The 25,042-nt window shown below is 44.6% G+C and overlaps 1 protein-coding gene and 1 long non-coding RNA gene across 3 annotated transcripts in view; one reads left to right on the plus strand and one right to left on the minus strand.

Annotated features, from left to right (window-relative positions):
- Nucleotides 1–25,042, plus strand: part of PEX7 (peroxisomal biogenesis factor 7) — a 345,856-nt gene that overhangs the window by 185,779 nt on the left and 135,035 nt on the right. For both annotated transcript variants that reach the window (XR_011031176.1, XM_068279492.1), the window contains exon 8: nt 645–700. Coding sequence is in view for 1 of the 2 variants with exons in the window: in XM_068279492.1 (XP_068135593.1) it covers nt 645–700 (56 nt within the window). In the remaining variant the exon portion in view is untranslated. The remainder of the gene's footprint in view (nt 1–644; nt 701–25,042) is intronic.
- Nucleotides 19–24,781, minus strand: LOC137570775 (uncharacterized). Its single transcript, XR_011031177.1, has 2 exons — nt 24,628–24,781; nt 19–127 (listed from the first exon to the last, which is right to left on the minus strand). It is a non-coding gene; the product is annotated as an uncharacterized lncRNA (long non-coding RNA).

The raw sequence follows: 25,042 nt of genomic DNA on the forward strand, positions 1-25,042 counted from the left end.
ATAAGCTGTGAACCTGCATTTGCACAGATTGTAAGATTCAATAAAGCATTTTTCTGATAAAAGAGCAGAGCTGGATCGTTTTGGATGTCTTGTTTTAATCCTTGTTGCAGGTTGCTTCCAGGATCACCTGAAATGATAAAGAAAATTGGGATTGGAACACGGCGTTCATGTAAACAGTTGTACTGCTGGTATCTATCTATTCATATGAATGGACAGCACTTAAACGACGAGCACCTCGGCCTGTCGCTTAGTGCCAAAGGATGCCTGTGTGAACCGGACCTAACTTATGCTGTATTATTTTGTCAGGTGTGCTGGCACACAAAGCATTGAAACCAAAATACCTGCCTCGTGGGTTTAGAAGTGTTTTGTGAACAGGAATATAGATGGTAGCATTGTACTTCTCTCACTTTAGGCTCCTTTCAACATCAATTTTCAGTAGATGCGTATTTCATTATGGACTAAATAAAGCTTTTTTCGACTAGTGAATATTCCAGAATTGCAGCTGGTATCACTTCCTACAAAAATGGAAACTGTGCGGTCAGTTATAATCTCACTTCAAGGTTTTGTGAATGTAACACACTTGTGGTACGTAATAATTGTTGACATGTTCATCTATCTGATGGTGGCTTGCCTTTTTCTTTCAGTTTTCACCCTTCCAGGCAAGTGTCTTAGCATCCTGCTCCTATGATTTCACCGTGAGGTAAGATATTTGTTCATTATTAAAATATTTTTTCATCGCAATATTTAGTGTACGACACTGATAAAACACAATTTTATTACTATATCCCCCAGTGTCTTTTGTAACTTTCCGGTCTGTGTATACTATTAATTGGATGCACAATGTTAACTGAACAGCTCTCGCGAAAATAATCTCCTCTGACAGGTGCTGCTGAAAACATTTTCCCAGTTTTCCAGAGTGACACGCAAAATGTATAAGCTATAATTGAGAAAATCCTATTTGTCTACTTAAAGAGACTCTGAAGCGAGAATAAATCTCGCTTCAGAGCTCATAAATAGCAGGGGCACGTGTGCCCCTGCTAAAACGCCGCTATCCCGCGGCTAAACGGGGGTCCCTTCACCCCCAACCCACCCCCCGCAAAAGAGTGTCGTAGAAAGGTCGCAGATTTATTGCTTCCTGGAGGCAGGGCTAACGGCTGCAGCCCTGCCTCCAGTCGCGTCTGTCAGCGGCGCATCGCCGCCTCTCCCCCGCCCCTCTCAGTGAAGGAAGACTGAGAGGGGCGGGGGAGAGGCGGAGATACGCGCTGACAGACGCGCGTGGGGCAGGGCTGCGGCGGTTAGCCCTGCCCCAACCAGGAAGCGCTCCCCCGCTGCACCGAGGGGGATTTAGGGGTGAAGGGACCCCCGTTAAGCCGCGCTATAGCGGCGTTTTAGCAGGGGCACACGTGCCCCTGCTATTTATGAGGTCTGAAGCGAGATTTATTCTCGCTTCAGACTCTCTTTAAGTTAATATAGATGAAGTCTATGTTTTTTTTCCTCAATTGAGATAACCGTGTGCCCATTTTGGAAACTCCCAGGATTTGTACTTCCTTTTTAAGAATTTTCGACTACTGTCCCAATAGTAGTGCATAAAAGCAAACTGATGAAAGAAGTGTTGTCCAGGGGTATTTCTTTTTTCCTGTGTGTTACAAGGCATCCGGCTTGGCAGTTGAACCTAAATAGCTATAGGTTGCATTATATAGAATGAAAACTTCTCTCAAAACTTCTATGCCACTTGAAAAGTTTGTGATGATGCTTTGCATCACTCATCATCCTCTTTGCAGACCACACATCATATGATCTCATTGCACAATATTTGAGGCATATAAAGGCTTGTTGTCCTGAAGCATTAAAGGCCTATTTTCAAATTTGCCAATTATGTGCATCTAAAGGTACTGAATATGTTTTGCTGTCACAAGAATCTCATTAATAATGATACCATTGCAATAATTAATTTTTGCCAGCTAACACACAGTTTGTTCAGGAAACCCAAACATGGCCACATTTTTTAAGATCTATGTGGAGTGAGTTTCTACAGTTCCCAGACTGACTTGCTATCCATGTTCATGGTATATGCTACAGGTAAGCATGCTGCAAGTCTTCAGTAATAAAATCAAGGGAAAGTGTGCTATGTTTGATTTTCACCTAATGTGGCACTGTGTATTTTGGTCAAACATCTCCACATTTTTTAGAAGTCTGGTATAGAAGCAACTTTGCACATGTAAGCTGTGCTGCTATGTCAAGAGAAGAGGCTTTCTCCTTGCAACCATTACAAGAAAGCAATACATTTCAGTCCTTTTTATAATAGTACTGTCATAAACTTTAACATCAAACATGTGAACTAGTATCGTTAGAATCAGAGATGTAGTTTTGTGGATTTTATGCAATCTCTGTGAGAATTGCGCAGCTTAATCTTGTGGTGAATTTGCAAGGACATCCGCTTCAGTTGTCCTTTAACACACACACCTCAATGCTCCAGATCAGCAATCTCTCGAAACTCCTGCTTAAAGCAGGAGTTTTGAGAGATTGCTGATCTGGACGCTTCGTCAGGACAGAAGAAAAACATAGAGAAATGCATGTATTTAGAGAGTTTAGCCCAGGCATGGGCAAACTTGGCCCTCCAGCTGTTGAGGAACTACAAGTCCCACAATGCATTGCAGGAGTCTGACAGCCACAGCCATGACTCATGAAGGCAAATGCATTGTGGGCTTTGTAGTTCCTTAACAGCTGGAGGGCCAAGTTTGCCCATGCCTGGTTTAGCCTGTTTAATTCCCCCTCATTTGGGTCTGATCACTAATTGTAATTTGTTCTCTCCCTGTGTCACATGCCAATGGCAGATAAGCTCATTTGAAAGTACAGGCTGTAAACAATATGTCTGCTTCCATGAATCAGGAAGTAGAAACTGTGCAGATTTATTGTAGGATTTGTATCAGCTGTAACAAAGAAATGTTTTTTCTTTAAGGGTTATTATGCTGTTGTTTATCTTCTAGAGCAGAGAGGACATTCTGAGGTCAGGTCCACTTTAATAGAACTGGTCACATTTATTAATGATCAGTTGATATATGCGGTTTGAAATTGGCTACTGCATTTGAATTATCCATTTCAAAGCTGCATAAAGTTGCATAAAATGAACATAATTATTGCACTGACTTGAAATTATTAGCATTTTGTCCATCTTTGATCCAACATCTCTTATTGATATCGCCTGTATCATATAACGTGTATTGTATGCTGGTATATAATTTGCGCCTCTATTGATTGTACATCGCTTCATAATGCATTGGCACTTTATAAATACAAGATTATAATAATAGAAAATAATATCAAATTGAAATCAGAAGGTCCTTTTAATACCATTACTATATAAAATAGATTATAGTCACTTGATAGGTTACATTTGTAATGAAAGCTTATACTTATAATTTAATATAACATGTGTAATGATAATGTTAGCTGCAAGCAATCTAGTTTGATGATGAACATGCAGCTTGGTATTGCCAGACACTACAGGAGAATTTCTTCATTTTTTACAGTCAGTTTTTCTTAAATGTGAACATGCATATAACTGGCAGCTCCTGACTGTGACATTGTGTCAGTCTTTAATTTACTGCTTTGTTGATATTCACTGCTAAATAAAATAATTACATTGAGTGACTTGATCATTCCGTTCAGGGATGTCAGCAATTCTTACTAATTGCTAAAGTGCACAAATAACATTTGTCATTTAGTGATTTTTGTTCTGAACGGCAGGATACCTCCATTAAAACAATTAGTTTGTTAAGCATCGACTTTTGTGCAGTGTGCCTGGTATCCCTCTGCTGCTCTCTGTACTGCAGCAAGCCTCATGTCTGGCAGCTCTGATGCATGCAGATGATAAGCACTCTGGCTTTCCTAGCTTTATTTACATTTCTTTTTTTTTATTTTTGAAAGGAGAAAATCCTTTTCCTCCCTCTACAAAGTACTTAATAGACGTTACAAAGTGCTTATGTCTTAGGAAACAATACAAATTCTGAAAAACCTTTTCTACTTAAACAGGCAATTGTACATATCCCTGTAAATCTCAGGTATTAGATGAGGTCTATCAAAAGTCTGTTTATGTCCTAAAGGGAAGATGTAAAAGTCAAGTTTTATTACAAACGTCTTTCAGTTATCTACATGAAAATTGTATTTTGTGAATAATTAATACGGTACACATCCATAACAGTTTGCGGAACATGCTGGCATATTTATAAGAAAACTCAGCTTAATTTGTATGTGCGGTAGCACCCTTTTAAACTTTTTCACACAGGTTTTTCTGGTTTAGCTGCTGAATCTGTTGCTAGGTACACACCATACAATTTTCTGGCAGATTTACCTGCCAGATCAATTATTCCCAACATGTCCAATCTTAATTTCGATCGATTTTTCAATTTTCCGATCTTTTTTTTTTATCGTTTTTCAATCTTTTTTTAATCTTTTTTTATCATGTTTAATAGAACTGAATGAAAATCGATAAAAAAAAACAACTATAAAAACAGATTAAAATGATTGAAAAATCGATCGAAATTCAGATCGGACATGTTGGAAATAATCAATCTGCCAGAAAATTGTATGGTGTGTACACCTGGACTGGAGAACTGGGCAGACTTTGCAGTCGGCTACAGGTTCTACAGCAGGGATGGGCTGCACCTTAATGGGGAGGGTGCAGCTGCATTGGGGGAGAAGATGGCTAAACGGTTGGAGGAGATTTTAATCTAGGATCTTGGGGGAGGCGGGAGGATAAAGTTTCAATATGTAGACAAGATAAGGTAAAAAGACAGTGGGAGCCTAACATTATGGGGGGTGGAGAGGGGGGTGGGGACAGTGTAAAGATTAAGGAGGTTGGTAAAAATTCAAGTAGCCCATTTCATGTAAACAAAATTGGTAAATGTGGTGGTAAAAATATAAAGTGCATGGTAACCAATGCTCGGAGCCTTGCAAATAAAATAGACGAACTAGAGTTCATTCTGAATGACAAAGGCTATGACATTGTGGGAATAACCGAGACATGGATGGATGAAAGCCATGACTGGATAGCTAATTTAAAAGGATACAATGTGTTTAGGAGGGATAGAACAGGGAAAAAAGGTGGAGGGGTTTGTCTCTTTGTTAAGAATTCTTTTACAGCTGTCCTCAACGATGAGATGGAGGAAGATTGCGAAGATGTGGAGTCCGTTTGGGTAAATATTCATGGTGGAAATAAAAGTTGCCAATTGCTCATTGGGGTATGCTACAGACCACCTCTTATTAATGAAGCTGCAGAACTGCGATTACTACAGCAGATTGAAAAAGCTGCAAGTAAAAATGAGGTCATAATTATGGGCGACTTCAACTTTCCAGACATTGACTGGGGTATTGAGGCTACTCATTCTGGTAAAAGCAGCAGATTTCTGGCAGCACTACAGGACAATTACTTGACTCAAATGGTAACGGAACCAACTAGGGGGAATGCGTTACTGGATCTGATCATTTCTAATAGACCAGATAATGTATCAAATGTGCAGGTTCAAGAACATTTGGGAAATAGTGATCACAACATGATAACGTTTGATCTGGTGACTGATAGGCCACGGGGCAGCGGGACCACTAAAACTATGAATTTTAGAAAAGCAAAGTTCAATCAAATTAGGCTGGCACTAAGTTTGGTGAACTGGGATAATGTACTACAAGGGAAGGACACTGAAGGGAAATGGCAAGCTTTTAAACGTATTCTCAATCAATATTGTAGTATGTATATCCCATATGGAAACAAAATGTCTAGGAATAAAAAAAGGCCTCTATGGATGAATAGAAAGGTTAGTGATAAAATGAAGAGGAAAAAGAATGCCTATAAGGTCCTAAAACAGGAGGGGACTGAGGCTGCACTAAGCAATTATAAGGAGTGCAATAAAAATTGTAAAAAAAGAAATTAGGCTGGCAAAGATCGAAGCTGAAAATCAAATCGCTAGGGATATCAAATCTAACCCAAAAAAGTTTTACAAGTACATCAACTCTAAAAAAAGAAAGGTTGACTGTATAGGAATCCTAAAGGATGAGGGTGGAAACTCAATGGTGGATGACCAAGGTAAGGCAGAGTTATTAAATGCTTTCTTTGCTTCTGTCTTCACAAAGGAAACAGCACTGTTGCAAATTACAGAGGCAGAAGAGTCTCAATTTTCTAACTGTAATATTAAATACTTAACGCAGGAAGAAGTAAAGGCAAGACTAAATAAATTAAAAATAGACAAGGCACCTGGCCCGGATGGCATGCATCCTCGGGTCCTAAGAGAATTAAGTTCATTTATAGCTAAGCCCCTTTATCTTATCTTTTGTGACTCTCTTGCAACTAGCAGAGTCCCAGTGGATTGGCGTACAGCCCACGTTTTCCCATTATTTAAGAAAGGCAAAAAATCTGATCCAGGAAATTATAGACCTGTAAGCTTAACATCAGTTGTATGCAAACTATTTGAGGGGTTACTGAGAGATACTATACATGACTTCATAGTAGAAAATAATCTTATTTCTCAGCATCAACATGGGTTTACTAAAGACAGGTCCTGTTTGACTAACATGCTCAGCTTTTATGAGGTAGTGAATGCTAATATGGATATTGGGAATGCTGTAGATGTGATATACTTGGACTTTGCAAAGGCCTTCGACACTGTTCCCCACAGAAGTCTGGTGCAAAAGTTGAGGATGCAAGGACTGGGGAAGAGTTTGTGTGCATGGATAGGGAACTGGCGAATGGACAGAAAACAAAGAGTTGTGGTCAATAGATCGTACTCAAAATGGGAGACTGTTAGCAGTGGGGTCCCACAGGGGTCTGTACTGGGTCCAGTGCTCTTCAATTTATTTATTAATGACCTAGTAGATGCAGTAGTGAGCAATGTTGCTTTTTTTGCAGATGATACAAAATTGTGCAGAATCATCAACTCTCAGGAAGATAGTGTCATATTGCAACAGGATCTGGATAGGATGGCTATATGGGCACATACATGGCAGATGAAATTCAATGTTGACAAATGTAAAGTCATGCATTTTGGTCGTACCAATGGTCTAGCACCATACAAAATAAATGGGATACAGTTGGGAACATCAAACTTGGAGAAGGACTTAGGAGTACTCATCGACAACAAGTTAAATAATCATACTCAATGCCAAGCCGCTGCAGCTAAAGCGAACAAAATTTTGGGATGCATTAAAAGGGGAAATAAAAACTCGAGATGCTAGCATAATATTGCCCCTGTTTAACTCTCTAGTAAGGCCACATCTGGAATATGGAATTCAGTTCTGGGCACCACATTACAAAAAAGATATTGCAGTTTTAGAGCAGGTGCAGAGACGAGCTACAAAATTGATATGTGGGATGGAAGGTCTCGCTTACCAAGAAAGGTTAGATAAACTGGGTTTATTTAGTCTAGAGAAAAGACGCCTTAGAGGAGATCTAATTAACATGTATAAATACATCAGAGGGCAATATAATAGCTTGGCGGATGAGCTTTTTGTCCCTAGGCCTTCTCAAAGGACTAGAGGACATGAGATGCGCATGGAGGAAAAACGTTTTAGCCATTTATTTAGGAAAGGGTTCTTTACAGTAAGAGTGATTAAGATGTGGAATGCATTGCCACAGGAAGTCGTTATGGCAAACTCTATACCTGCATTTAAAGGGGGCTTAGATGCTTTCCTTGCGTTGAAAGACATCCATGGCTACAATTACTAGGTTATGCCTAATGATGTTGATCCAGGGATTTTATCTGATTGCCCTCTGGAGTCAGGAAGGAATTTTTCCCTTTTGGGGCTAATTGGACCATGCCTTGTGGGGTTTTTTTTCGCCTTCCTCTGGATCAACAGGGGTATGTGGGGGACGGGCTGGAGTTGTACTTTGTACTGGTTGAACTCGATGGACGTATGTCTTTTTTCAACCAAAATAACTATGTAACTATGTAACTATGTGTACCTAGCAATATGTAAATATTGAAAAAATAGCAAAATGTATTAAAAACAAACAAACAAATAATTAAGAATAAGCAAACAAACATTCGGGGGGTGATCTGACCCCACCAAAACAGAGAGCTCTGTTGGTGGGGAGAAAAGGATGGGGGTATCACTTGTGTGCTGTGCGGCCCTGCAGCTTGGCCTTAAAGCTGCAGTGGCCTATTAACAGAAAAATGGCCTGGTCTTTAGGGGTGTTTAACACTGTGGTCCTCTAGAGGTTAATATCAATGAAGTATCCACAATGAAAACTCCACTAAAGTTATCCTCTCACCTCTAAATTAGTGTCTAAATCCCCAGCCAATCCCCCCCCCCCCCCCGCCCCACCAGCTGGAAAATACCCATGGTGCTTTTGCCCTAAGCCTTGCTTAGTACAAAATAGACAATATTGAGGGCATAGAAACATTAGTTCAACACGCTGTACAACACAAGTACAAATACATACAATTGATGTTTAGTTTGAGTCATTACCAATACTGGGGCACTTAAAAATACAAAATAAACGGGAAATACATCCTCTTTTACTTATTGTATCACTGCCTTAATATCCTCAGCATTCTGACAGTAGTACTTATTAATGCACATTTTTTAAAAAACTGGAATTTGAGGGAAAAAAAAACACATACAGGTCATTGCACTATGTAGATATAAATCCACCTGTACCATTCAATCCTACTTGTTAAAGAGAACCCGAGGTGGGTTTGAAGAATATTATCTGCATACAGAGGCTGGATCTGCCTATACAGCCCAGCCTCTGTTGCTATCCCAAACCCCCCTAAGGTCCCTCTGCACTCTGCAATCCCTCATAAATCACAGCCACGCTGCTGACAAACAGCTTGTCAGAGCTGGCTGTGTTTATCTCTATAGTGTCAGTCTGCTGCTCTCCCCGCCTCCTGCAGAACTCCGGTCCCCGCCTGCATCCCTTCCCTCCCTGCTGATTGGAGGGAAGGGACGAGGGCAGGGACCGGAGCTATGCAGGAGGCGGGGGAGCAGCTGAGACTGACACTACAGATGTAAACACAGCCTCACAGCATGGCTGTGATTTATGAGGGATTGCAGAGTGCAGGGGGAGCTTAGTGGGGTTTGGGATAGCAACAGAGGCTGGGCTGTATAGGCAGATCCAGCCTCTGTATGCAGATAACATTCTTTAAACACACCTCGGGTTCTCTTTAAAGACTCCTGAGACCCTATGTTATCCTGTAAGATTGCACTTCTATATTTTCTATATGTTCTTCAGTTTTTCAGATAAATGGGTGCTAAATAATCTTGACAGTGAGAAGTCAAATCTCTTCTAAACCCTAAGTGGGCAGCACACGTTGTAGAACAGCTTTAAAAAAAATAGCTGTGTTTACTCCATTGCTATTTGATGGCTTTCTGATATGCTTAATTACTGGAGCAGAAGTTGATGTGGACTGAACTTCTCTTTCACATGAAGAAACAGATGGTTTAGTGGTTTCTACACTGTACTGCTTGCTCTCATTCTTTATTGGCCCTTCCTGTAAGAATTCCTTGCTCTGCTGTTTTGGGTGTCCTGACTTCTAGCAGGATCACTTTGTTCTGTTTTCCTATGTCTGCAGGTGGCAGTAGACACCAATAATGTCCTCATCAATTGTTCAGACTTTTTAGTCATGGGTATCTGTTAGCTTTACGTTGTTTGATTAACCACTTCCCGACCGCCTAACGCACAGAGGCGGCCGGGAAGTGGAGCCCTGAAGGACCGGCTCACCCACAGAGGCGGCGGTCCTTCTAAGGGCATGGGCGGATCGATCGCGTCATCCGTGACGCGATCCTCCGCCCGGGATCGTTACTCGGGCATTTTGTCTCCGCTCGCTGGCCACTTAGCAGAGCCGGCGAGCGGAGGAATCCGCATAATTGCCCAATCAGGGAGTATAAGGCACTTTGTTAGGTAAACAAAGTGCCTTATACGTGCTTCCTCCTCGCCTCGTGGTCTCATTGTTGCAGAGACCACTAGCGAGGAGGAAGCACATTGTAAGTAGCCAGCACACGTGTTTTTTTTGCCCACAGAGTCCCTGATCTCCCACCCCAGGCCTCATACCCCCCTGATCACCCCAGCAGACCCCTGCCCAGCACCCTTGCACCCCTGCAAAACCCCCACCCTCGCCCCCCACCTGCCACTAACTAGCGACGCTGCCCTTTAGTTTAGGTCCCTAACTGCCTCCTAATCATCCCTGATCCCCCCCCCCCTACCTTTAGATCACCCCCAGACCCCATCCCAGACTACCCCCCTGTATACTGTATACATCTGTATACAGCTACCTTATCCCCTGATCCCCCTCTGATCCCCCTCTGATCACCTGTCTATCACCTGTCCATCACCCCTTAGCACCCCCACCCATCAGAGCAGACCCTAACTGCCCCGCGGGGGTAACCGATCACCTGCCCAGGCCCTCGATTGCCCTCATACCCCCCTTCTGATTACATCCCCTGCTCTTTGTTTACATCTGTCCTCCCCAGCGATCACTAACTGATCTGCGATCAGTAACCCCCTGTGTCTGCCTCTCATCAGATCAGGACTCAGTCTGCCCCGTGCAGGCTCCTGATCAACCCCCCACCCCCTCAAATCGCCCTCAGACCCCCCCCCCCTAATCACCGTCCAAGTGCATTGTATTTGACTGTACTGCGCTTGTATTCGATTGTGCTGCGCTTGTATTCGATTGTGCTGTAATTGTATTTGATTGTCCCGTGATCAGCTTCGATTGCCCCGTGATTGTTTGATTGCCTGAGACCCCACTTCCCACCACACCCAACCCCACCCTCCCCCCCCACCACCTTCCGAGTGCATCAGATTTGCTTGTGCTGTGATTGGAGTCGATTGTGCTGTAATTGTATTTGATTGTCCCGTGATCGACTTCGATTGCCCCGTGATTGTTTGATTGCCTGAGACCCCACTTCCCGCCACACCCAATCCCACCCTCCCCCCATCACCTTCCGAGTGCATCAGATTTGCTTGTCCTGTGATTGGAGTCGATTGTGCTGTAATTGTATTTTATTGTCCCGTGATCGACTTCGATTGCCCCGTGATTGTTTGATTGCCTGAGACCCCACTTCCCACCACACCCAACCCCACCCTCCCCCCCCACCACACCCAAACCCACCCTCCCCCCCCACCACCTTCCGAGTGCATCAGATTTGCTTGTGCTGTGATTGGAGTCGATTGTGCTGTAATTGTATTTGATTGTCCCGTGATCGACTTCGATTGCCCCATGATTGTTTGATTGCCTGAGACCCCACTTCCCGCCACACCCAATCCCACCCTCCCCCCATCACCTTCCGAGTGCATCAGATTTGCTTGTGCTGTGATTGGAGTCGATTGTGCTGTAATTGTATTTGATTGTCCCGTGATCGACTTCGATTGCCCCGTGATTGTTTGATTGCCTGAGACCCCACTTCCCGCCACACCCAATCCCACCCTCCCCCCATCACCTTCCGAGTGCATCAGATTTGATTGTGCTGTGATTGGATTCGATTGTGCTGTAATTGTATTTGATTGTCCCGTGATTGTTTGATTGCCTCTGAGACCCCACTTCCCACCAACCCCAATACCTCTCAAATACTCCCTTTTTGCTAGGTAGGTGCTCTTTTTTTCTGGGTAGTCTCGGAGGAAAACCCCATAAATTTAGTAATCCACAATGGCAAGAAGGGGGCTTTCCGATGACGAGGTATACAGGTACATGGACCAGTCGGATGAGTTCTTTTGGGAAGAATCATCCGTCGAATCTTCCGGGTCCGAATTTGAACCTGTAGAAAGCAGTGGTTCCTTGACCGAAAGTGTCAGAGCCAGGCGTACCAGACCCCAAGTCGTTAGACCGCAGGTGGCGCAGGATCCGCCTCAAGGGCAGCAGGGTGGTGCTAGCGCTGATGATAGTTTTCTTGGTGAGGCAGGCACCAGCAGCGCAGCATCTCCTGGACTTAGTGCCAGTGCTTCCGTAGACCCTGGCGAAGTGATGAGCGTCAGCATGGAAGTTGAAACTGGTACGGTGGCAAGTGCAGTAGTACCCCCATCGCAGCCACCAATAAGAAAACGGGCCCGTAGTACCCATAGACTCCCAGAGGTGCTGGAACAACCAGATTGGCAATCCCCTGATTCCGCCGCACCCGTAGTGCCCCCTTTCACCGCCCAGTCTGGAGTCCAGGTGGCGACAGCTCATCTAGGAACGGCCCTAGACTTTTTGCAGCTGTTCATCACCCAGGTTCTCCTGGACTTAATTGTGGTTGAGACCAACCGTAAAGCCACACAATTCATCACCGAGCACCCGGAGAGCATGTATGCCCAGCCTTTCGGGTGGAAACCAGTCCAAGTTTCCGACATTAAAATCTTTTTGGCCCTTATCCTTCACTTGGGACTAATGAAACAGAATGTACTGCGGTCGTATTGGTCTACGAACCCAGTAAATCATGTTCCCTTGTACCCTGCTGCCATGTCCAGGACACGATTTGAGTCCATCCTGCGCTTCCTGCACTTCAACGACGACAAAACCTGTCATGAAAAGGGCCACCCTGCTTATGACCGGCTCCACAAAATTCGGCCCCTCATAGACCACCTGTCATCAACATTTGCAGATGCTTATATCCCTGAACAGAATATCTGCGTAGACGAGTCCCTCTTACGCTTTACCGGGCGCCTTGGCATCAAACAGTACATCCCAAGCAAGCGCGCCCGATATGGGGTGAAACTGTATAAGCTCTGTGAAAGGGCCACAGGCTATACATGTCGTTTTAGGGTCTATGAGGGAAAAGACTCAAAATTGGAGCCGGTCGGATGCCCTGACTACCTGGGGAGCAGTGGAAAGGTTGTGTGGGACTTGGTGTCACCCTTGTTCCAGAAGGGGTACCATCTTTTTGTGGACAATTATTACACAAGTTTGGCCCTCTTTCAGCACTTAAAGTTAGAAGGAATCCGATGCTGTGGCACTGCGCGGCCTAGTCGCCAGGGCTTCCCCCAACGGCTCGTTACCACCAGACTTCAACGGGGGCAGAGGGCCGCCTTGCGTACTGAAGACCTGCTCGCGGTGAAATGGAGGGACAAGAGGGACGTTTACTTTCTGTCCACCATTCACACAGACACGACAGTCCAAATTCAACGGGCAACTAAGGTCATTGAAAAGCCCCTTGTCGTCCACGAATATAATGTCAACATGGGAGGGGTGGACTTCAATGACCAGAGGTTAGCGCCCTATTTAATTTCCCGGAAAACAAGACGCTGGTATAAGAAAGTGTCTTTTTATCTGATTCAATTGGCAGTTTACAACAGCTTTGTTCTCTACAGTAAGGCTGGGAGAACTGGATCTTTCCTTCAATTTCAGGAACAGATCGTTCTGGACATCCTGTATCCAGGAGGTGCCAGGCCCCCCCCCAGATGCAACTAGCCGACTGCATGGAAGGCATTACGCCTATCAGCTTCCGTGTGCCCCAGGTCAACGCATCCGAAGAAAACGTTGCCGTGTCTGCAGCAGGGCTGGAACAAGGACTGACACCGTTTATTATTGTCCCCGCTGTCCTGACCAGCCTGGCCTATGTGTAGGGCCGTGTTTTGAGAGGTACCACGAGCAGGTACACTATTAGAACCTAGGGAACTCCAGACACAGGAGTAGGCACACACTCAGTGGTCTTTCGCACATTGTCGCAGGGAGAGGAGAGGTAAGCTTGAAAACCAAACGGGTAAGCATAAAAGTGGCAAGAAGGATCGGTTTCCATGCTTGATATTGCTGATCTGTCCTGGGTTGGCGATATAAGACGGCATGTTTGAATTTCCCTTGAGTGTGGACACCCCCGGTTTATATGTGATTTGGGCCTATGATGATGCTTTAATGCCACACAGAGTCATCTCTATTGGCAGGCATATTGCTGAATCCTACAGGCATAATGCTGTATACTAAAGTTCTGAGGCCCAGTCACATAAGTTGGTGGCTCACCCTGAGTGCAGGGTGGCACGGGGTGTCTCTCTCCTGAGGTTATCACTGCCATTGATGTGGAGGAAGATCTGCCATTGATGTGGAGCAAGGTATGTTTGCCGTTCATTTTTCCTTTCAGCCCAGAGTGCATTACCCGTATACCCAATATAAGGAGTATAGCAGAAACTCCTAATACTGGCCATACATGTAATGATTGCAGAGACCCTAAAATGCCAGGACAGACTTCACAAATGACCCCATTTTGGAAAGAGGACACCCTAAAGTATTATGTGAGGTGCACGGTGAGTTCATAAAAGATTTTAGTTTTTGTCACAAGTTAGCAGAATTTTTTTTTTATTTTTTTTTTCTAACAAATTATCATTTTCCGTTTACTTGTGACAAAAAATAAGATTTTCAATGACCTCACCATTACCCTCATTGAATACCTTGTTGTGTATTCTTTCCAAAATGGGGTCATTTGTGGGGTTTGTTAACTGTCCTGGCAAGTGGGCGGGGTGCTAAATTGTGAGCACCCCTGTAAAGCCTAAAGGTACTCATTGGACTCTGGGCCCCTTAGCGCAGTTAGGGTGCAAAAAAGTGCCACACATGTGGTATCGCCGTACTCGGGAGAAGTAGTACAATGTGTTTTGGGGTGTATTTTTACACATACCCATACTGGGTGGGAGAAATACCTCTGTAAATGACAATCTTTTGATTTTTTTACACACAATTGTCCATTTACAGAGGTATTTCTCCCACCCAGCATGGGTATGTGTAAAAATACACCCCAAAACACATTGTACTACTTCTCCCGAGTACGGCGATGGTGAGTTCATAGCAGATTTTATTTTTTGTCACAAGTTAGTGGAAAATGACACTTTGTGAAAAAAACAATAAAAATCAATTTTCCGCTAACTTGTGACAAAAAATAAAATCTTCTATGAACTCACCATACTCCTAACGGAATACCTTGGGGTGTCTTCTTTCTAAAATGGGGTCATTTGTGGGGTTCCTATACTGCCCTGGCATTTTAGGGGCCCTAAACCGTGAGGAGTAGTCTGGAAATCAAATTCCGCAAAATGACCTGTGAAATCCTAAAGGTACTCATTGGACTTTGGGCCCTTTAGCGCAGTTAGGGTGCAAAAAAGTGCCACACATGTGGTATCGCCGTACTCAGGAGAAGTAGTATAATGTGTTTTGGGGTGTATTTTTACACATACCCATGCTGGGTGGGAGAAATACCTCTGTAAATGGACAATTGTAAAAAGATTGTCATTTACAGAGGTATTTCTCCCACCCAGCATGGGTATGTGTAAAAATACACCCCAAAACACATTGTACTACTTCTCCCGAGTACGGCGATACCACATGTGTGGCACTTTTTTGCACCCTAACTGCGCTAAAGGGCCCAACGTCCAATGAGTACCTTTAGGATTTCACAGGTCATTTTGCGGAATTTGATTTCCAGACTACTCCTCACGGTTTAGGGCCCCTAAAATGCCAGGGCAGTATAGGAACCCCACAAATGACCCCATTTTAGAAAGAAGACACCCCAAGGTATTCCGTTAGGAGTATGGTGAGTTCATAGCAGATTTTATTTTTTGTCACAAGTTAGTGGAAAATGACACTTTGTGAAAAAAACAATAAAAATCAATTTTCCGCTAACTTGTGACAAAAAATAAAATCTTCTATGAACTCACCATACTCCTAACGGAATACCTTGGGGTGTCTTCTTTCTAAAATGGGGTCATTTGTGGGGTTCCTATACTGCCCTGGCATTTTAGGGGCCCTAAACCGTGAGGAGTAGTCTGGTAATCAAATTCCGCAAAATGACCTGTGAAATCCTAAAGGTACTCATTGGACTTTGGGCCCTTTAGCGCAGTTAGGGTGCAAAAAAGTGCCACACATGTGGTATCGCCGTACTCAGGAGAAGTAGTATAATGTGTTTTGGGGTGTATTTTTACACATACCCATGCTGGGTGGGAGAAATACCTCTGTAAATGGACAATTATGTGTAAAAAAAATTAAAAAATTGTCATTTACAGAGATATTTCTCCCACCCAGCATGGGTATGTGTAAAAATACACCCCAAAACACATTATACTACTTCTCCTGAGTACGGCAATACCACATGTGTGGCACTTTTTTGCAGCCTAACTGCGCTAAGGGGTCCAAAGTCCAATGAGCACCTTTAGGCTTTACAGGGGTGCTTACAATTTAGCACCCCCCAAAATGTCAGGACAGTAAACACACCCCACAAATGACCCCATTTTGGAAAGTAGACTCTTCAAGGTATTCAGAGAGGGGCATGGTGAGTCTGTGGCAGATTTCATTTTTTTTTGGTGCAAGTTAGAAGAAATGGAAACTTTTTTTTTTTTTCTCACAAAGTGTCATTTTCCGCTTACTTGTGACAAAAAATAATATCTTCTATGAACTCACTATGCCTCTCAGTGAATACTTTGGGATGTCTTCTTTCCAAAATGGGGTCATTTGGGGGGTATTTATACTATCCTGGAATTCTAGCCCCTCATGAAACATGACAGGGGGTCAGAAAAGTCATAGATGCTTGAAAATGGGAAAATTCACTTTTTGCACCATAGTTTGTAAACGCCATAACTTTTACCCAAACCAATAAATATACGCTGAATGGGTTTTTTTTTATCCAAAACATGTTTGTCCACATTTTTCGCGCTGCATGTATACAGAAATTTTACTTTATTTGAAAACTGTCAGCACAGAAAGTTAAAAAAAACATTTTTTTGCCAAAATTCATGTCTTTTTTGCTGAATATAATAAAAAGTAAAAATCGCAGGAGCAATCAAATAGCACCAAAAGAAAGCTTTATTAGTGACAAGAAAAGGAGCCAAAATTCATTTAGGTGGTAGGTTGTATGAGCGAGCAATAAACCGTGAAAGCTGCAGTGGTCTGAATGGAAAAAAAGTGGCCGGTCCTTAAGGGGTAGAAAGCCCTAGGTCCTCAAGTGGTTAAGTCTGCCACTTTATTTCATGCAGTAACAGTAGAAGTAGCCGAACAAGGTTATTTCGGCGTATGGTGCTGAGTGCCGTGTGCCAAAGCTGGGTGCCGTGATAGCAGCAATGCTATGCTGCGCACCCTGCGTATCGGTAATTCAGGGCTGCAAGACCCCGAATTACATCTCCTTCCGAGTTGCGACAACCCAAGGGGGAATAGTATTTAATGCCACCTCCAAGTTTAGCAGCAGCAGGGAGAGCCGTTATTCAGCTCTCCCCACGCCGAACTGAGCGGCACCGAGACGCCATGTACTCAGAAGTCTTATGTAAGTTTTTACATTTCAACATAAAGCCTTTTTTTCAGCTATACTCTGCTTATCACGTTCCATCACCATTCTGTATGTTTTGGGTAATCTAAGCCTGAAATTACATTGGTGCTTCAAAGTTTACGAACCTTTTTAAAATGTGAAACATGATTTTTAAACAAGTCCTGAAAGTAAATTAACGAGACCTAAAAATATGAAGCAAAAAAAAATAAACTAATGTAAAAGTAATATTTGGACATGTTTTTTATTATTAAAATATGATCGGCATGTGGCAAAAGTAAGTGCCCCCTTGTACAGCAACAATTGCAACTGGTTGTTGTAAAAATGTAATTGATGGTTACTATGGGTTACACCACACCTTCTATTCGGCACCAGCAGCTAGGAATGGCTGCGCATGGTGTTATGACTCTCACAGCTGGCAAAGATCTCATCTCAAAAGTGGACTCCAGACGCCTCAAGCTTTAAGGAATTTATTTGCCAAATAAAGTCATACAGTTGTGTATATCAGCAATGTTCGTATCTCAGAAAAACTTGAATATGAAGTCAATCTTGCATTTCTGTGGGCTTGAGCTAATCCTTGTGAATAACTCAGGTTTCTCTTAAAGGGATACTGTAGGGGGGTCGGGGGAAAATGAGTTGAACTTACCCGGGGCTTCTAATGGTCCCCCGCAGACATCCTGTGCCCGCGCAGCCACTCACTGATGCTCCGGCCCCGCCTCCGGTTCACTTCTAGAATTTCAGACTTTAAAATCTGAAAACCACTGCGCCTGCGTTGCCATGTCTTCGATCCCGCTGATGTCACCAGGAGTGTATAACACAAGCCCAGTAAGGTCTGTGTGTGCGCAGTATGCTCCTGGTGACATCAGCGGGATCGAGGACACGGCAACGCAGGCGCAGTGGATTTCAGACTTTAAAGTCTGAAATTCCAGTAGTGAACTGGAGGTGGGGCCGAAGCATTGGTGAGTGGCTGCGCGGGCACAGGATGTCTGCGGGGGACCATGAGAAGCCCCGGGTAAGTTTAACTCATTTTCCCCCGACCCCCCTACAGTATCCCTTTAAGAACATCTGTGCTACATTGCACTAAATACAGTCACTATGGCATACAAGCTTATGTACAAAATACAGATACAGGAAGTTTAAGCAAGTTAGAAGAAGTTACAAGAGACTAGAAGGAAGCTCTGGAGCTCACGGGTGGCTGCTTATATATCAGCCCCCAAAGAGGCCTGCAATTAGCTGGTAAGAGCATGTGATGTATTACCTACCAATAGCGGTCTGCACATGCTCAAATGGCCAGAGCCAAATATGACTCTTCCTTCCTAATATGAGGAAAGGAATTGTTTTCTGCCCTGATGGAATAATGTTTAATGTACTGTTTGAATGTTTTCATAACAAAGCTCCTGTTTTGCTGGGGCTGCTGTGAGCCTGTGTGGAGTATATGAGCTGATATGTTGCTCTACGGCCTTGTTGGAGACGCACAGAATGTTTCTCCAACACTCAGAACTGTTCTTCTAGAAATGTCTCTGTCTCCTAAAAAGAAACTCTGTATATAAAGTCTCTGACCAAACCATGGTTCACTAATGCTAATAGGAGATTCTCTACTGCAAGAATCTGATCCATAAGATCGCATCTTACAATTGTTGCAGCCAATTGGGGGACTCCTAGAGTATCTGTTTGTGTGCGGTTGATTCTGGGTGTGGCCCTGTAATGATGGGTGTCTGCACACAGAGAGTGTCTGATTATTGGTCATCTGCAGTATCACCAACAATACAGACGTATACCTGATCCTTAATGATCTGCAGAATCACCAATAATACAAGTATGACTAGCCTCTGGACACCTAACAAGTGTAAGTATTTGGGTGCAACTGCAACTTTATTAGTTTGGCTAGACCTCACCAGAGGAGCTGGTGAGGTACTAACAGTACACTAACCGTGCACTAGCGTACAAGTTCCAGCAGGCTGGAGAGTACAATAACGAAGAGGCTGAATCTCCCGGGGAGCGGGTGATTCAGATACTACTGCAGGCACGAGGAACCCCGTGGGGCGGGTGACCCAGACTGAACTGCAGCCAAGGAGATACAATACAACTTTAATGACGGATGCCCTATTAGAGCAGGTAATTAGGGCTGTACAACAGCTTAGCAAAACTGTTCCACCAGAGGAGCTGGTGTAAGCAGTACCTCACCAGTGGCGAGGGCCTACTGGTGAGTAGAATGGTCAAGCAGACAAGGTTCAGCAACAGAGAGGTAGGTAAATACAAAATCGTGAGGCAAGAGAGTAATCGGTAATCAGGCAAAGGTTCAGCAACAGGTAGACAGATGAGCAGAAGTACAGGATCAGAAGACAGGTACAAAGTCAGAGTGCTAGCCAGAGTCAAATACAGGAGATCAATACAATAGTAATATCCTAGCCTGGGTGTGACGTCCTTGGTATCAACACCCCAGATCTAGTCTATACAATAACAATAACAAGAGTAATTCCTAACTTGGTGTGAAATCCGTAGCATCAACACCAGGGAAGCTATCTAAGGTCTGCGCGCTAACACGCAAGTATTCACGACGACAGACAAAGTATAAATGCAGCCCGGCTGCTTATGAAGCAGAGGAGACCTCACTGGCACGCCCTCCTCTCATCAGCCAATCCTGGGCGCCGTGGGTCTCCTCTGATGTCAGCCGACCAGCAGGTCAGCTGACGGGCTTCCTCCCCGCATAAAGTTCTCGTCTATGCGCGCTATGGCGGCCCCCTGCACGGGAGAACGTTCCGTCCTCGGCGTCCTGCACGCCGAACAGACGGATGGCCGCATGGAGGCAGCTGCGCCGGCGGTGCTGTTCGCCGCAGCTGCCTCGGATATGACAGTAACCCCCCCTTCTAGGCGTGGGCTCCGAACACGCACCACCTGGCCTATCAGGGTGCCGTCTATGAAACTCCATCCTGAGCTCTTCAGCATGCATGCGAGATAGTGGTACCCAGGACCGCTTTTCTGGACCATAACCTCGCCAGTGGACCAGATACTGTAAAGACCTACGCACTCGCCGGGAATCCAAAATTTTTTCTATCTCGTATTCCGGTTCTCCATCGACCACCACAGGGGGGGGGAGGAGCGGCATCCACATACACCGCAGGCTTTAAAAGCGACACATGGAATGTCCTACCACCCCTGAAACTGGGGGGAAGTGACACTTTGTAGGTAACATTATTTATTTTCTTAGAAACAGGATAGGGCCCTATGAATTTAGGACCCAACTTAACAGAGGGCTGTCTCAGGGACAAGTGGCGAGTGGAAATCCACACCAAATCTCCTGGTGCGAATGTCCATGCCACCGAACGTCTCTTGTCGGCTTGCCTTTTTTGAGACAAAAAGGCTTTTTTCAAATTTTGTTTTACCTTATTCCAGATGTCTCGCATGGTCACTGACCAGTGTTCTAGAGCTGGAAAAGGTGAGGCCACTACTGGCAGAGGTGAAAACTTGGGTGACCTCCCCGTGACAACTTGGAACGGGGAGAACCCTGAGGATGCAGACCTCAGGTTATTGTGAGCGAACTCGGCATACGGCAAAAACCTGACCCATTCAGTCTGGGTATCGGCCACATAACACCTGAGGAACTGCTCTAGAGCCTGATTTACCCTCTCAGTCTGACCATTAGTCTGTGGGTGGTAGCCAGAGGAAAAGGACAACCTCATCCCCAATTGCTGACAAAATGCCTTCCAAAAACGCGAAGTGAACTGGACTCCCCTATCAGACACCACATCCTGCGGAATACCATGCAGTCTGAAGATGTGGAAGATAAACAGCTCTGCCAGTTCCTGGGCAGAGGGGAGTCCGTTCAAGGGGATGAAGTGTGCCATCTTACTAAAACCGGTCGACTACCACCCAAATGACCGTTTTGCCCTCAGAGAGAGGCAGTTCGCCCACAAAGTCCATGGACACATGGGTCCAAGGTTCCTCTGGCACGGGAAGAGGCTGTAAAGTGCCAGCAGGTGCTCGCCTAGACGCTTTGCTCCTGGCACAAACAGCACAACTTCCCACAAACTCCTTACAATCAGTATTGACGGAGGGCCACCAGACACTCCGACTTAATAATTCTAAGGTGCGAGCCACTCCCGGGTGACCCGCATTTTTATGGGCATGGAATGCCTCCACAACTTTAAATTTCAAGTGGTGAGGAACAAAGAGAACCCCCTCTGGTTTACCCTCAGGAACTTCTTGTTGAAAAGGACCCAGCTCTGATGCCCAATCCAAGTCAACCTGCGCCGCAGAGGGTTCTGGATCCTGTTCACTAGTTCCGAGCTCATTCACCGCAATGGGAATCTGGTTCAAGCAGTGGTCCTGACAGAAGGCAGACCAGCTTATCAGCTGTCTGGTATGCCAGTCAATGTCTGTAGAATGCTTCTTTAACCAAGGCATGCCTAATATGACCGTGGATGTGGACATCTCTAAGACCAGGAACTGTATTATCTCTCTATGCAGGGCTCCCAGCTGGCATAGCAATTCAGGGGTCTGAGTTATGGTGACAGGCAGTGGAGAATCATCCACTGCCGTAATTTTAATTTGTTCCCCCAGTGGAAGCAAAGTAAAACCAAACTGATTGGCGAAGCTTGCCGACATAACATTAACTGCTGATCCAGAATCTACAAAAGCTTCAGTAGTGTGAACCTGTCTCTCCCAGGAGATTGTACAAGGAAGCAATACACGTTTATTACTTAGAGGTATAGCAATATCGCCTAGGGTAGTACCTCCGGCTACTCCTAGGCGATAGCGTTTTCCGCCTTTTCAGGACAAGCCGAAACCATATGCCCTTTATCGGCACAGTATAGGCATAACTTCTCGGCTCGTCTTCGATTTTTTTCTACCTCCGAGAGCTTAGCCTGTCCAAATTGCATTGGCTCGTCAGTAGGTGGAGAGGAAGGCGGAGGAGTTGAGAAAGTACATGAGGCGAACTTTCTTGGGGGTTTAGACCGAGTTTGTTTTTGGTAACGAACTCGTCTATCGAGTTTGACAGCCAAAGAAATGGCCTCATCCGGAGTTTTGGGTTCAGGATGGCTCAACATTAGATCAGACACTGCGTCCGACAATCCGGACAAGAAACAGTCTAAGAGTGCATACTGCCCCCACCTGGCTGATACTGCCCATCTCCGAACTTTGCAGCATACATTTCGACAGAACCCTGACCCTGTTTGAGGGTTTTTAACTTTCTCTCAGATGTCACTTCCAAATCAGGGTCGCCATAAATTACAGCCATGGGTTTAAAAAATTCCTCTACTGAGACCAAGGCCTCATGCCCTGTAGGGAGACTATATGCCCATGACTGGGAATCTCCACATAATAAAGTTTTAAGGAACGTGACCCGTTGAGCTTCAGTGCCTGAGGAAACTAAAGTCCGAACGATGCCCCGAGAATTTCTCTGGTGGGGGTACCCTCGGCTCGATCACAGAGGGGGGAGACACTCGGGTGTTAGAATCTAAAAGACGGTTAACTAACTCAGATAGTTGGTTAATCTGCGTCTGTTGAGCCTCCACCGTTTTAATGAGTTCATTAACGGTGACAGTTAATACGTCAACCCGTTGGCAGAGTGCCTCCATAATTCTTTATGGTCTGTCGTTCTGTAATGATGGGTGTCTGCACACAGAGAGTGTCTGATTATTGGTGATCTGCAGTATCACCAACAATACAGACGTATACCTGATCATTAATGATCTGCAGAATCACCAATAATACAAGTATGACTAACCTCTGGATACCTAACAAGTGTAAGTGTTTGGGTGCAACTGTAACTTTATTAGTTTGGCCAGACCTCACCAGAGGAGCTGGTGAGGTACTAACAGTACACTAACCGTGCACTAGCGTACAAGTTCCAGCAGGCTGGAGAGTACAATAACGAAGAGGCTGAATCTCCCGGGGAGCGGGTGATTCAGATACTACTGCAGGCACGAGGACACCCGTGGGGTGGGTGACCCAAACTGAACAACAGCCAAGGAGATAAAATACAACTTAACTGATGGATGCCCTATTAGAGCAGGTAATTGGGGCTGTACAACAGCTTAGCAAAACTGTTCCACCAGAGGAGCTGGTGTAAGCAGTACCTCACCAGTGGCGAGGGCCTACTGGTGAGTAGAATGGTCAGGCAGGCAAGGTTCGGCAACAGAGAGGTAAGTAAATACAAAATCGTGAGGCAAGAGAGTAATCGGTAATCAGGCAGAGGCTCAGCAACAGGAAGGTACGTATCGGTATAGAATCGTGAGGCAAGAGAGTAATCGGTAATCAGGCAGAGGTTCAGCAACAGGTAGACAGATGGGCAGAAGTACAGGATCAGAAGACAGGTACAAAGTCAGAGTGCTAGCCAGAGTCAAATACAGGAGATCAATACAATAGTAATATCCTAGCCTGGGTGTGACGTCCTTGGTATCAACACCCCAGATCTAGTCTATACAATAACAATAACAAGAGTAATTCATAACTTGGTGTGAAATCCTTAGCATCAACACCAGGGAAGCTATCTAAGGTCTGCGCGCTAACACGCAAGTATTCACGACGACAGACAAAGTATCAATGCAGCCCGGCTGCTTATGAAGCAGAGAAGACCTCACTGGCACGCCCTCCTCTCATCAGCCAATCCTGGGCGCCGTGGGTCTCCTCTGACGTCAACCGACCAGCAGGTCAGTTGATGGGCTTCCTCCCCGCATAAGGTTCTCGTCTATGCGCGCGCCCGCGCGCTATGGCGGCCCCCTGCATGGGAGAACGTTCCGTCCTCGGCGTCCTGCACGCCGAACGGATGGATCGCCGCAGCTGCCTCGGATATGACAGGCCCTCTGTCTGGCTTATAAGCATGTTCAAGAACTGGCAATGGTTGTTGTGAACGTCTAAGCATCCTCTAGTGACTAGGTTCACATGCAGCCTGATGCCTGATCTCTGCACATAGCACCTTTACTGCAGTTTACTGCATCATGCCCATAGTACGCTACCACAGGGGGTACTTAAGTTGAGCACGGAGGATACTTGAACTTGTCATAGTCGATCTATTATATTTGGTTTTGAGATGAAAAAAAAAAAGATAAAGAATATATAAATTAACCTGTAAAAGTATTTATAGTTAATTATAGGCATCAAGGAATATTTGCAAATCATTTATACACAATTATGAATTACTCCTAATCAATATGTATGTGTCAAGGGATACTGGAGATGATGATACCAACAACAGGGGGTACTTGGCTAGCACACTCATTGATAAATGGATACATGCTACAGTGGTGTTGAGAAACTGAGTAAAGTTACTTATACAGGCTAGATGGAACTTGTGCAATAGAGATAATCTGGATATTTACTTGTTGATATCATCCCTGCATTTAAAGAGGAACTGTCGTGAAAATCTTAAAATTTAAAATACATACAAATAAGAAGTACTTTTCTTCCTGAGTAAAATGAGCCATACATTACCTTTCTCCTATGTTGCTGTCACAGTAGGTAGTAGAAATCTGACATTACCGACAGATTTTGGGCTAGTCCATCTCTTCATAGGGGATTCTCAGTAGGGCTTTTATTCCTTATAAATAGATACCCTGAAAAATCTTTATACAAAGATGCTGGACAGCCTCACTGCACACTATTTTGGCAGTTGGACGGAGCAACTGCCATTCACTAACTGCTTTTAAAAATAAAGAAAACCCTGAGAACCCCCATATGAGAAGATGGGCTAGTCCAAAATCAGTCGGTAATGTCAGATTTCTACTACCTACTGTAAGTGACAGCAACATAGTAAAATGAGCCATAAATTACTTTTCTCCTCATGGAGAAATGTACTTCTTATTTGTATGTGTTTTAAATTTTAAGATTTTTGCGACAGTTCCTCTTT

Source organism: Hyperolius riggenbachi, chromosome 4 (genome assembly GCF_040937935.1).
Source record: "Hyperolius riggenbachi isolate aHypRig1 chromosome 4, aHypRig1.pri, whole genome shotgun sequence".
Lineage (NCBI taxonomy): Eukaryota > Metazoa > Chordata > Amphibia > Anura > Hyperoliidae > Hyperolius > Hyperolius riggenbachi.